The sequence below is a fragment of the Brassica rapa genome, chromosome A09 (assembly GCF_000309985.2).
Source record: "Brassica rapa cultivar Chiifu-401-42 chromosome A09, CAAS_Brap_v3.01, whole genome shotgun sequence".
In the NCBI taxonomy this organism is placed as follows: Eukaryota; Viridiplantae; Streptophyta; class Magnoliopsida; order Brassicales; family Brassicaceae; genus Brassica; species Brassica rapa.
The window spans coordinates 44,374,251-44,387,652 of NC_024803.2; the positions used below are offsets into that span (position 1 = coordinate 44,374,251).

Consider the following 13,402-nt stretch of genomic DNA (forward strand, 5'->3'; position numbering starts at 1 on the left):
CGAAGGTGAGAATCGAACCCGGGTTAGTATGATATATATATAGGACAGTTACCACTAAGCCATTGAAACATTCTTGGACACATATACAAGAACCACTAAGTATATAATCACAAACTCTTATGTACATTTACAATAATATAAATTCAACTTTCAAGACTCCGATACTTTGTTTTGTAAAAAAAAAATAAGTAAGTGACTAAGCTAATATATTCTTAGAAAGTGTGAGAACGTTGACAAATATGAAAAATCATAGATTTTTGTTTTCGTGACAAAGTTAAGAATTTTGTAAAAGTAAGTTTAACATATAAATTTTCGTGAAAAATATGAAAAAGCATAGGAAACAATTAAAATATACTTCTCTAATGTCTTAATAAAATATTATTTAAGGGTGTAATAATTAAATATATTAATTCAATAAATTTTGTAATTTATAGACAAAACAATAACACAACAAATTTTGAAACATTTGTTTAACCTATCGATTTTTTTCATGAGAATCCAACTAAACAAGATAAAAAAAATAATTAGATTTACAAATATTTAATTACCATTTTATTCAATTTTGATTAATTTCAAATTGTCATAATGTATCTTTTTGAAGTTACAAATATGAAAAAGCATAGATTTTTGTACAATTTGACAAAACAACTCAAAACATATTTTTTCTAATGTCTTAATAAAATATTATTTAAGGATGCAATAATTAAATATATTAATTCAATAAATTTTATAATTTATAGACAAAAAAATACCACAAATTTTTTTAAAACATTTGTTTAACCAATCGATTTTTTTTTTCATGAGAATCCAACTAAACAATTAGATTTACAAATATTTAATTACCATTTTATTCAATTTTGATTCATTTCAAATTGTAATAATGTATCTTTTTGAAGTTACAAAAAAAATAATGTTCTTTCTTTATTAAACTAACATTATATATAGATTCTATATACACAAAATAAATATAATATAACAACATAAGCTTGCTTTACCAGATTCATATGAAAACTTTTTAAGTTATCCACCAAAGCAAATTAATTAAATCAATGAAATTGTTAAAATACAGCAAATTAATATATAATTTTATTTTAAATTAAATTATTTAAAAAGTGTATTTTCGTTCAAACAAAATAATAAATAAGTAAAACTGATTTGATGGTAATTTTTATGATATATATATATATATATCAATTCTGTGAAAGAAATAGAAGTTTAATATGAAAAAAAATCTTAAATACAAAAACCTCTAAAAAATAACAAAAAAACTAATAAATTAAACTATGATATCACTTAAAAGCTTCTTAGACCATATTAATAAAATATTTAAGTGATAATAAGATAAATTTGATTTTTTTTCCAGCAAAAGTTTATTATTAATTAGCATCAGTTATTTCAAGATGTTTAAGAAATGGTGGACAAAAAAATAGGATGGACATTAATGATATATGAACTATGAATAGTACTTTGTGAAGGAGACTTAGATAACATATCTGCATATCCATTTCCAGTCCTTTTTGATGCCTAAATTCAATTTCTTCAGAGTAGTTATTCCACAAGTAGATCATATGAGATATTGTTTTGATATGTAGATCTGTTTTTTCAATGTTAAGAAGATTGATAACTGTAAAAATGTCTCATTCGAATATGATATGTCTATAACCGAGTCCCCAACATGAAACAAGTTTGTTTAAAAAGTAAATAATTTTATTTTTCTTATATTATATAATCAATATATATTATTTACTGATAATAAAAATATAGTTATTCTTCTATCACAAATATCTATGCAAATATGTGAATCAAGTACAACAATCAAACAACATAATGATTTTCATAAAGAAAATTTAAAAAGTATATTTATGTTATGTAGTCATATTTTATATTCTTTAAATAATGTAATACAATATTATACATTATTTTTTTAGAATTGAGAAATACATATATCAGTTAGACAAATTAAGCGATAATTAAACAAATTTAATTTTTATTTTGTGAGCAAAAAGTTTATTATTAATTAGCATTACTTATTTCAAGATGTTTAAGAAATGATGGACAAAAAAATAGGATGGACATAAATGATATATGAACTATAAATAGTTTTTTTTAAAGCTGACTTAGATAACACATATGCACATCCATTTTCAGTCTTTTTTGATGCATAAATTCAATTTCTTCAGAGCAGTTATTCCACAAAGAGATCGTATGAGATATTGTTTTGATATTCAGATTTGTTTCTTAATTGTTAAGAAGATTGATAAGTGTAAAAATGTTTCATTCGAATATGATATGTCTATAACCGAATCCCCAACATGAGACAAGTTTGTTAAAAAGTAAATAATTTCATTTTTCTTATATTATATAATAAATATATATTATTTACTGATAATAAAAATATAGTTATTCATCTATCACAAATATCTATGCAAATATGTGAATTAAGTACAACAATCAAACAACATAATGATTTTCACAAAGAAAAAATAAAAAATATATTTATGTTATGTAGTCTTATTTTATATTCTTTAAATAATATAATACAATATTATACATTATTTTTTAGAATTGTGAAATACATATAATATATTATCCGCGCGTAGCGCGGTTAAAAAATCTAGTTGTTATAATATTGGCTAACGTTTTTGCTTTATGTTACAAAGTTTTTGTATTTGTTCCCACTTGTGTAATAAAGGCTATATTGTAATGCTTTCGGATGATAAGTCATTCTTTTAAACATCATTATTAGAAAATCGTGGTGATTAGATACTTTCATCATGATGTTTGATGATCCTTTGAAAACTTTTGCAGGGGACATTGGTTTGTGGAAATTATAATTTTAATCAAAATCATTATCAAGGGACATTAATCTCATGCTCTGATCGATGGATCTGATGGAAATTAAGCTAAATGGTTGTATCATGTATGAACCAAATATGTTTAGTTTTGGCTTGATTTTTATGTTTTTCCAAAGATTTGGTCCATCTCGATAATTTTTAGGCAAGAGACATTAGTCTTTGTTAATTACCAAAAACGGTCTGATTAATTACAAAAAAAAAACTTCACATTTTATACTGGATTAGTTACCAACTAGATAAACTAAATTATAACCTATATATGAAAATGCTGGAAAAAAAAATGCTGGGATCCCTATATTCAATAAATTCAGAATATGAAATTATGAATGGTGTAGTAGTTTTATGATTCATTCATTCGTGTATAAACTTTTACTCTGATACTATCACAGTTTCCTCTATTTTGCAAGCAATTTTTTTTAAAAAAAATGTAAAACAAGAATAACACCATGAGAAATAATTAATCAACAGTGATAAGATTAACATTTGTTTTACTAGAAACACTGTTGCATAATTCACTCCCGCGCTTTTTCACCTTCTCCACCCCAAAAGAAAATTTAATAATAATATCAATCGGTCCAAAAAAAAATTGAACACAATAAAAAAATCATAAAGAGCTCAAATCATCAGCAGAGTATGTGCGGTGCACGCGACCACCACCCCCACCTTTCTTCGACTCATCAGCAGCAGCAGCACCACCACCTCCGCATACGAAACTGCATTCAACGCCGCATATTTTACTGAAACACGAGAAAAGACCGTTACCTTCGGAACTATGACGGCGGTTAGCATTTTTCGCCGCTGGAGTTTTCCGTCTAGAACTTCTTCCTCCATTGGCAGCATAAACAACCGAACCGTCGTAATCAGTACTGCTCACTTGGCTTGACCCTATGTCGTACAACGGCGGCAGCTCCGTCCTCCACATCTCGAGCTTCGAACGCGCTCCTTCGATGCTAGAGTCGTCAACGCTCCAGTCACTAAGTATCGAGCTTTCCGTCTCGTGAGATTTATTTTTTGCCACTTCTGATGAAGACGGACCTAGCTCCGAGTCGGTTAAGATTCTCCTCCCGGCTAGGTTCGATGACCTCATCGGTGTACCGTAGTCGTGATGAGACTTCATCGGTGTAGCCTTGTAGTTTGAACGTATCGGAGTTGAGCCAACGATGTTTGACCTCCTTGGAGTTGTTCCGTACATGTTGGACCGTCTCGGAGTCTGCATGGGAGTTAGTTCGACCATGTTGGGACGCATTGTTGGTGACATGCCGACGATGTTTGATCTCATTGGAGTTGATCTAATACCGTTAGGTTGCATGGGTGTTGATGATACGATGTTTGATCTCAATGGTGTTCCGTGTCTTGATAAGTAGGGTGAAGCTCTTCCTCGGTTATAGTCTTTAACCGGTCTTTGTTTCTCGTGCATTGGTGAATTTCTTGGTGTTTTACGTGACTGATGATACGAACCGTAAGGTGGAGGTTCTTGAGTCGCCACATGCACGTTTGGTTTCACCCTTGTTGATGGTTCTGTGAGATCCGACTCGATAGAGTCATGGCCAAATCTGAAAATTTGGGGCCATAAACATTTAATAAAACCTTTGTAAAAAATAAAAATTTATAATTTGCGGACCCCAATGAAGAATTTCTCTAGGCAGATTTCTAAAAATCCATATATATTTATGTATATATAAATATTATTATTTCTATATGAGTATCTAAACTTTATTAGAAACCAACATACTTTCTTTCGGTTGTATTTTCCGTAAATTTTAAATACTCATAATTAAATAACAATATTTATTATATACATAATATATATGTATTTTTAGAGAACCCATGTAGAGAAAACCTCATTTGGGTTGTTCTAAACTTATGTAAAAATGTCAAAAAAAAATTTGGGGATCAATGCCAATATTCCATTGGGCTTGGCCTAAATTCGTCGTTAGATAAAGTCGTACCTCTGCCTCGGAACGTTATGTGTGTTGCTTGGAGGTGTGTAAGCGTCTTCAGAGTCAGTCGTGGTTGGTACAGCTTCAGATTCACTGCTTCCAACTGCACTCGCTGGCTTTCTGGTAGCCAAACGGCTTCTCTCAGCTCTGCTTAAAAGATCAGAAACAACCATAGAGCTCGTATCACTCTTCGTACGACGAAGCTCCGGTCTCGAGACAACAGACTGAAACTGCCTCGACGTAGACGGAGATTGTGGATTCTTAGAGCTCCCTTTGTTGCTGTTCAGATGCAAATGCTGTAGATGACGATCCTCTTCCCCTAGCAAGTCTCTATACCCCACGGCCGACGAGTCCATATGCGTGTAGAGCGGCATGCTTCTCATGGAACCATCAAGCACTCCAACACCGATATTCAATATCCCTTGAGGACGGCCTGAGGTACGACGAACTTGAAGGGCTACGAATCTCATCCCCGGAGGTGGCGTGCGACGGTACTCGTTGTTGCTGGTTCGGTATCCTGGACGACGGCTAGGCGGGATGAGGTTGCTGATGAGTACACGGACCGTGCCTACGTGGACGTCTCTGAACCAATGCAAGGCGTAGATTTCAATGACGACGGCGGATGTGTCGGCGTAGAGAAACTCTTCATTGACTCTGAATACGAATTTGTCGTTCCACGTTGGGTTTGCTCCACCGTTGTAGTCAACGCGTGTGGTGAGTTTACGTTCGGAGTGGACCCATGCCACGGCGTATGTCTTCATCTTGCGGGCGACAGGAGCTAAGTCTTGAGCTGAGATTATGTTCAGCTCTAGGAGCTGAAACGATGGAAACATCATCGACATTGTGATCAAAGAGTTTGTGTTTTCAAATGATCAATGTTTTTTTGGAAGCATTTTTTTTTGGGAAGAGATGTGAAAGAGGAGGAGAATTGCGAGAGGAACAATTAGATGTTTCTCTCTCGCAATTCTTGATTCTGAGAAGTTGGATGATGAATGAAGAAGAGGTAGATTAATTGTTTGGTCAATGTTTGTAATATCCGAAAGATTAGGGAGAAAGGTAATTAATGGCCATTGGCTTTTTGTTTAATTTTAGATTTGTATTTGTGAGAAAGACAACGAATGCATCTATTAGGAGAAGTGTTTTGTGTCTTTAGACGTTTGCTTATTTTAGGAGACAACTCGTAAGAACCAAGTTGGCATAAGTGATGAATGCACCGATGTTTACGTGTTTTTTTATTGCATGGCTCAAATCCTACTATATAAAAGAAGCTATTTTTAGAGCTTCTAAGGGGTGCCACATCAGATGAAATATTCCTGACCAATTAAAGTGACATGTCATACTTATGTTTGTGTGTGTATTCTTTACGCCGACGTCATGTTTTCTGCCACGTCAAACACCTTCTCTTTCTTCGAGCGTAGTCTTCTTAGTGTCCTATATTCCACCATCGATCTCAGAACCCATGTGTAACGCTATCGTTCCTCATTGAAGCCACTTGACAACGTCTCTCCATTACCTACCTCTCTGTCCAGCTCTCCCACTATGTCGACTTTAATAACCCATTTCTCAACTTCCATCAAAAATCTCTAATTCCTGAGACTATAAATAGGAGAGATGAGAACCTCTAGAAATCTCTCTGCTTCACGAGATTCAATCATATTCCTTCTTTACTACACACAATTTGCAACGGTGGTGTTATCCCATATATTTCTTTACGATTTGAAAATTTGACAGTAGTCCTCAGATGGTGGTGCCACGTTTCATGGGTTTATGGAAAGCACGTAATGTCGCAGAAGAAAAGCTGAGACGAGTCAAAAGGTGGAGTTTTCATGTCCCCTCAATGATATAATTTAATTTTATTATGTTTTTTCTCTAATATTTGTTCCAGTTCCTTAAGAACTTTTCATGTCCCCTCAATGATATAATTTAATTTTATTATGTTTTTTCTCTAATATTTGTTCCAGTTCCTTAAGAACATTATGTTGTGTGGGCTTAAGAAACTAAAATTTTGATCTGCTATTGCCTTTTGAAATGACATACCCTATTGGTCAGCGTTAGATTTGAAAGTCTGGGCACTTCTTTTGTTTTATTTCTATGTTTGTTCGTGTATTGTGTCTTTTTGATTATGTTCTCTTAGATTGTTTCTACAAAACCTTTGTTTCTCTTTTAGCTTCCTGTTGAACATAGTTGAGCAACCATATCTTCTTTTGTTTGCTGTTGAAATCATTATAGACTCATTGCAAGTGTTCTTAAAGTAATGTTTTTATTACCCCTCTCCCAGGTATCTACAGAGCAAGTAACTCCAGAGTGATCAGAGACAGAAGTAGGAGACAAAGAAGAGGTGACATTAACGGATCAGAGAGACTGACGAGAACAATCAACAGACGACAGACTGTAAAACCCGGAAGGGTCCAAAACTCTGCCGTGTCCAAGATGCAAGAGCATGGACACTAAGTTCTGTTATTACAACAACATAAACCAGCCTCGCCATTACTGCAAAGCCTATCAGAGATAGTGGACTGTCCACGGGACTATGAGGACTGTACATGAGGGTGCAGAAAGGTGCATGAAGCCGCTACAACAAAATTTTATCCTCTTATTACCGTCACATGACAATCTCCGAAGCTCTAGAGGCTGCAAGGTTTGTTCAGAAAATACATACCAACACTCGAGTCCTGAGTTTTGGTGTAGAGAATGTATTGCTTTAGCGGCTCATCTGTGACCACTTCTATCAATCACTCACTACAAATAGTTTAAATTAACGAGACGATTCCCGAAACTCATGTGCATGATCATCATATCGTCTATCATTGTCTAATTTGGGTTATTCCTCCTTCACCATTTCCTTCATGCACGTAAAAACAAATATATATATATATTCTCTTACATATAACTAAAAACCAAGAATAAAAATATAAAAATAAAATATAAATTTTAATCCGTTGTGATAAAATCCATTATTTTCATCAAAACTAAGTAACTATGATAAAAAAAAGCAATTAGATCGTAATTATTTTCTCTTTCAGATAAATGCATACTTCAATTTTGTAAAACGTCATAAAGTTTTTCTCTCATGTTATAACTGTTATAAGTTCTACACAATTAGCATATAACCCAAACATATTGGAATATATGTTAGCATCTTCTATAAATTAGTTACTTAAGTAATTTAAATAATTTATTTTATTATTTTTAAGTTAAACATCTACAGTCTTATGAATTAATACAAGAAATAGAAAATTATACACTATTTTGAATATATATTTTCATAATTTTTGTAGAAATTCATTAGAGTTTTGAAAATTTCTAAATTAATAATACATTTTCCTATCAAATTATTAAATAGTTTTATTTGATTTTCAAATATAATAACATAATTATGATTCAAACAAACGTGTATATTTATAAGGAATAATAGTTACTTTTTTTTTACAGTAAACATTCACAAACTCATGTTGACTCTGTAAACCAAAGTGGTAGTTCTGCATCCATATGTACGACGAAAGACGGTTGTTTCCGAGCACTAATGAATAATAGTTACTATGATGAGGTTTTCATGCTGATTACCTAATTTAAAGTAATTTATTAATAATGAGTCTGCTATTTTTCCATAGTTTTTTTTTCAAACTGGTATTTTTACATAGTTTAAATTAGCAATTTAAAAAAAAAAAATAGTGTCACTAGATTCATTAAACTAACGTACAAAAGAGAAAATAATATATGTTACTGTGTTCTATAGAATCGACTACTGTTTAAAAATAATTTATTATATTTACTACTAAAATCAAGATAAAAAATATTTAAATGGTCAAATAATTATATTTTCTTATTTTTAATGGTAAAAATGGTTTGTATAGAAATAATACTAAAACAAATAGTAAAAATTATGGTAAAAATAAAAAAAAAGTTATTTTTATTTTTCTTGAGAATAAAATAAATATTTAAGGTTTATTTATATTATTTTGTTTGTTGCTTTCCCGCCCGAAGGGCGGGTTGGATCCTAGTAAGAATAATAATTGGTGTGAAAGTAATGACTAAAACGAGTAAAGATTGCTTGACTATATATATGTAAAAGTATACAATGGCCAAAAATAGATCATATAGCCCCTAGACTTATACTATCATTGATCATATAGCCCCAACGATGCAAAGCAAGCTTGGGTATTTTCAGAAATGACAGAATAAACCTAATCTCCCAACGATGTAATTAATCTCTTATGAAAACGTTTATTACGGATATATAGCGACCAAATCAAGATGAATGAAAACGTTTATTACGGATATAGATATTACATATTTTATCCATATTCCATAGTTAGCGGCTTCAAATGTAATATCCATATTCCATAGTTAGCGGCTTCAATATTTGAAACCACCCAATTTCTATAATTACAGTAATTAAATTTATGAAATCGTGGAGTATATTATTGATATATCCATAGTTGGAGGCTTCAATATTTTGAAACAATCAGATTTCCATAAATAGGGAAATTAAATTTGGAAAATCTTGGAGTATTTTATCTACGTTTCCATACTTGGAGGTTTCATATTCTGTATGCATAATTAAAAATTATTTAAGATATGGAATGCTACAAAGTCTTGCACGATCCTTTCTAAAAAATCAATAATCAAATATCATCATTTCTATAAATACGTAGGTATTAATTATTGAAAGGATATTGAATCCGTAATTAATCTCTCATTTAATTCCCATATCTCTCTTGCTATATAATAAGATGACTTCTTCCTATCTTCCTCACACTTAAACGACCTCTTAAATTTCTAAAAGTTCTTTTTAATCGTTTGAGATGGCTACTGGTAACATGACTCTCGAAAAGAAGATCAAAGCTGACGTGACAATGAATGCCAATGTTGGCAAAAGAGCTTACGTCACTTTCCTCGCTGGCAACAAAGACTACTGGATGGGTGTGGTCGGTCTAGCCAAAGGACTTCGTAAGGTGAAGTCAGCTTATCCTCTTGTGGTGGCCTGTCTCCCGGATGTGCCTGAGGAACACCGTCAAATTTTGGTGGCTCAAGGATGCATAATCCGTGAGATTGTACCGGTCGTTCCTCCAGAGAACAAAACCGGTTATTCCATGGCTTATTTTGTTCTCAACTATTCCAAACTTCGTATTTGGGAGGCAAGAAAAATAATATATGAACATATCATTTTTTGTCTTTATTTACATGTTGAAAATAGCATATCTAACAACGTACTTATATATAATGCAGTTTGTGGAATATGAGAAGGTGATGTATTTGGATGGAGATATTCAAGTGTTTGGTAACATCGATCATCTTTTCGACACTCCTTCCGGTTACTTGTACGCGGTTAAAGATTGCTTTTGCGAAATATCATGGTGCAATACTACTCAGTACAAGATCGGTTACTGCCAACAATCACCTGAAAAGGTGACATGGCCGGTGGAAACTCTCGGTTCTCCGCCGCCTGCCTATTTCAACGCTGGTATGTTACTGTTTGAGCCAAATCTTGTCGTGTACGAGGATCTCCTTCGTGTTGTTCAGATCACTACTCCAACGTATTTTGCTGAACAGGTTTGGTTTTATCTTTCTTTTTTTTTCATTATTTGATTTGAGGTTTCATTATTTTATGTTAATATTATTGTTTATCTTTTGTAGGATTTTCTGAATATCTATTTCAGAGACACCTACAAGCCAATTCCTTCCACCTACAACCTTGTATTGGCTATGTTATGGCGTCACCCGGAACATGTTGACCTTAACCAAATCCGCGTGGTCCATTACTGTGCAAATGTACGTTTTAATTTGTTTTAATTCCATAATCTTTTTCTTGTCTTATTTTTAGATATATAAAAGACTCAGGTCTGAATCAATTTTATAGGGCTCAAAGCCATGGAAATATGATGAAACCGAAGAGCACATGGAGCGTGAAGACATAAAAATGCTGGTGAAGAAATGGTGGGAGATTTATGAAGATCCAAGTTTGGACTACAAGAACTTTATGGAAACTGAGTCTAAGTTGAATCCGATCACTACTGCAGTCTTAGCTACCAAGGAGTCTGATGATGGTGATGTTCTCACGAGCCTTGCCCCCTCAGCAGCATAGCCAATCTTTTAGTCCAAGCTATACTATATTACTATGCAACCTTTTTTCTGTTTCTGTTTTTGGTTTTAAGAAAGGTTTAGCTATATATATAATTTTATCATAATTATATATATAGCGACCTCGTTTGAGCTTTATGTTTGTGAGATTAGAGGTGGTTGGTCTTGTGTTTTGGTTTGCGTTTTGTGTCAATGCCGACCTTGATCAACCATGCATGCCTTTGTATCTCTTTTGTTTTATCATTAATCAATAATAAAAACTTTCTTTTGGCTTTCATTCTCTAGAACTATTCGTTCATTCTTTTGCAAAACAATTTAATTTATATTCGTTCGAAAAGCTAAGATGATTTTTAGTATAGTTATGAATATTATCAATAGTCTCTAGCCTCTTCAAGTCCAGTGTTGTCAATTGCGTTGGTCATTTCTAGGACTGGTTCTTCTTTTATAGCCAAGTTTCCTTTCATTGAGTTTTCAGCTGGACAAATCAATTTAGTAGGCAACTCTTTCTTCTGCTACTTAATTTGTTGCATCTTTATGCTTTTGGGCATTATTTAGACGTGTGCAAGTGTATCACCTTGTGTAGGTTTCAAGTTGATTGCCCAATAATGAACAAGATTTAAATCAAGATGTAACTATAAACAAGATTCCAAATGTCTAAATAACCAGAAACTAGCATGTATCTGGCATGCTAATGAGGGGTAGTTTGCACAACGATGATGGTAGCAAAACTGACCGTGGAGTTTGTAGGGAGGTGATCTAGAAATAACTTTTTGTGTTGATGGCTGAATAACCAACACCAACTAGAATGCCTATGAGGTTTACAAGCATCAACATCATCCGCAGCTCCTTGGGTTGCACGTAAGAAACAAAACAAGAAAGGAACTGTTTCCTTTTTAGTTTTTACTAATTAAGTATATCTCAAATCAAGATGTAACTGTAAACAAGATTCCAAATGACTAAATAACCAAAAATATTTAAATGTCGAACATTACGCCATAATGTCAAAACACGTTCTACCAAAATCCTCAAATTTTGTTTTTGATATAATTATAACTCAAACAAGATTCAGAATGATAATCAAACGCCAGCAAAAGACTTCTTGCTCTGATCATTAGACAATGGCATTGGCAGCACTAGCAATCCTCGGCCAGAGATCAGCGCACTCTTTACCAATAGGACCAGTGATTGCAGAACCCTTCATTTCTCCCTTGGGGTTGACGATGACTCCAGCATTATCTGTCCAATGAACAAACAAGCCAACAAATTAGTATTTATTTACATACAAAGAAACAAAAAAAAAATCAAATTTAGATATGTAGAGTCCATATGGAGCAGACGCAAGCGTTCAAGCAAAAATAAAGCATCTGTAACGAAGGACACAGATTAAATTTCCCAGACTTGTAACCGTATCAACACCCTCTAAACGTGTCGGTGGATACTTGACTTAAGTCATAAAATATCACTAAAAATTTGCCTAAAGAAAATAAATTTCGAGTTCAAATGGAGCAGATACAAGCATTTAAAGCATCATAGCATCTGTAACGATGGAACACATTTTAAAGTTTACCAGAACTGTTTTGCATATTACACCCTCTTAAAATGTGTCGGTGAATATGACACCAGTCTGAAATAATCAATCAACGTCACTTCAAGACATTACAAAACAAAACTAGCTATCAATAAGACAGAACACTTAAGTCACAAACTCAAGCAAATCAAAGTATATTATTATTATTACCTTCGAAGTACATGAAGACACCATCCTTTCGGCGCCACGGCTTCCTCTGCCTAACGATGACAGCTGGCATAACCTTCTTACGGAGATCAGGCTTTCCCTTCTTGACGGTGGCCATCACCATGTCGCCGACGCAAGCAGAAGGTAATCGGTTAAGACGACCTTTGATTCCTTTCACCGAAATGATGTAAAGGTTCTTGGCACCGGTGTTGTCGGCACAGTTCACCGTCGCCGCCACGGGAAGACCAAGGGACATTCTGAACTTGTTACCCGACGTTCCTCCACGTCCTGATCAATTAGCAGAAACTCCATTAAAGCAATGTATAAGCAGTGAAATATCTAATTCGAGGAAGAAGATGAGAACGAACCTCGCTTCGACATTGTTGACGGCTTGAGCAAAGATCTGACGGACGAATATTAGGGTTTTTCACTGAGCTCAGCTTAAATGGAAGAAGACGATCACTTGTGTGTGTTTTAAAGCCCAACTCTTAGAATATATTTAAGGCCCATTAAAGCCCAGGAAGGGTTTTTAATACAGTAGCGTCTTTTGGTTATTTGTTTCTCAGTCCCACATCGGGAAAGAGGGAGTGATTATCAGTAGACGTTGTATTATAAATAACGGTCTGGTTGGTTCGTTTGAAGATCACGCAGCCATGTGGTGAGCACAAAGCGAACTATTCTTTCGCCTTTTACTAAAGAATACCGTGTGCTCTCCATGCTTAAGTGGCATACGCCTATTTTTGGAGGGTTTCCACTTAACTGTGGAACCCATCAACTACCAGTCCAAGTGT

The 13,402-nt window shown here is 33.6% G+C and overlaps 3 protein-coding genes and 1 non-coding gene across 4 annotated transcripts; 2 read left to right on the forward strand and 2 right to left on the reverse strand.

Annotated features, from left to right (window-relative positions):
- Window positions 1-3,251: 3,251 nt before the first annotated feature.
- On the reverse strand, window positions 3,252-5,866 carry LOC103843645. The gene is made up of 2 exons (XM_009120390.3): window positions 4,805-5,866; window positions 3,252-4,408 (listed from the first exon to the last, which is right to left on the reverse strand). The coding sequence occupies exons 1-2, from the start codon at window positions 5,635-5,637 to the stop codon at window positions 3,460-3,462; spliced, it is 1,782 nt and encodes a 593-aa protein (XP_009118638.1). The 5' UTR covers window positions 5,638-5,866; the 3' UTR covers window positions 3,252-3,459.
- A 306-nt stretch (window positions 5,867-6,172) lies between these two features.
- Window positions 6,173-12,525, forward strand: LOC103843646 (galactinol synthase 6-like). The gene is made up of 4 exons (XM_009120391.3): window positions 6,173-9,933; window positions 10,025-10,348; window positions 10,433-10,567; window positions 10,656-12,525. The coding sequence occupies exons 1-4, from the start codon at window positions 9,601-9,603 to the stop codon at window positions 10,878-10,880; spliced, it is 1,017 nt and encodes a 338-aa protein (XP_009118639.2). The 5' UTR covers window positions 6,173-9,600; the 3' UTR covers window positions 10,881-12,525.
- Window positions 11,808-13,196, reverse strand: LOC103843648 (60S ribosomal protein L23). Its single transcript, XM_009120394.3, has 3 exons — window positions 12,980-13,196; window positions 12,615-12,899; window positions 11,808-12,112 (listed from the first exon to the last, which is right to left on the reverse strand). Exons 1-3 carry the CDS (start codon window positions 12,990-12,992, stop codon window positions 11,988-11,990), a joined length of 423 nt encoding a protein of 140 aa, XP_009118642.1. The 5' UTR covers window positions 12,993-13,196; the 3' UTR covers window positions 11,808-11,987.
- A 64-nt stretch (window positions 13,197-13,260) lies between these two features.
- On the forward strand, window positions 13,261-13,379 carry LOC117128804. The gene has a single exon (XR_004452196.1). It is a non-coding gene; the product is annotated as a U5 spliceosomal RNA (small nuclear RNA).
- Window positions 13,380-13,402: the final 23 nt, after the last annotated feature.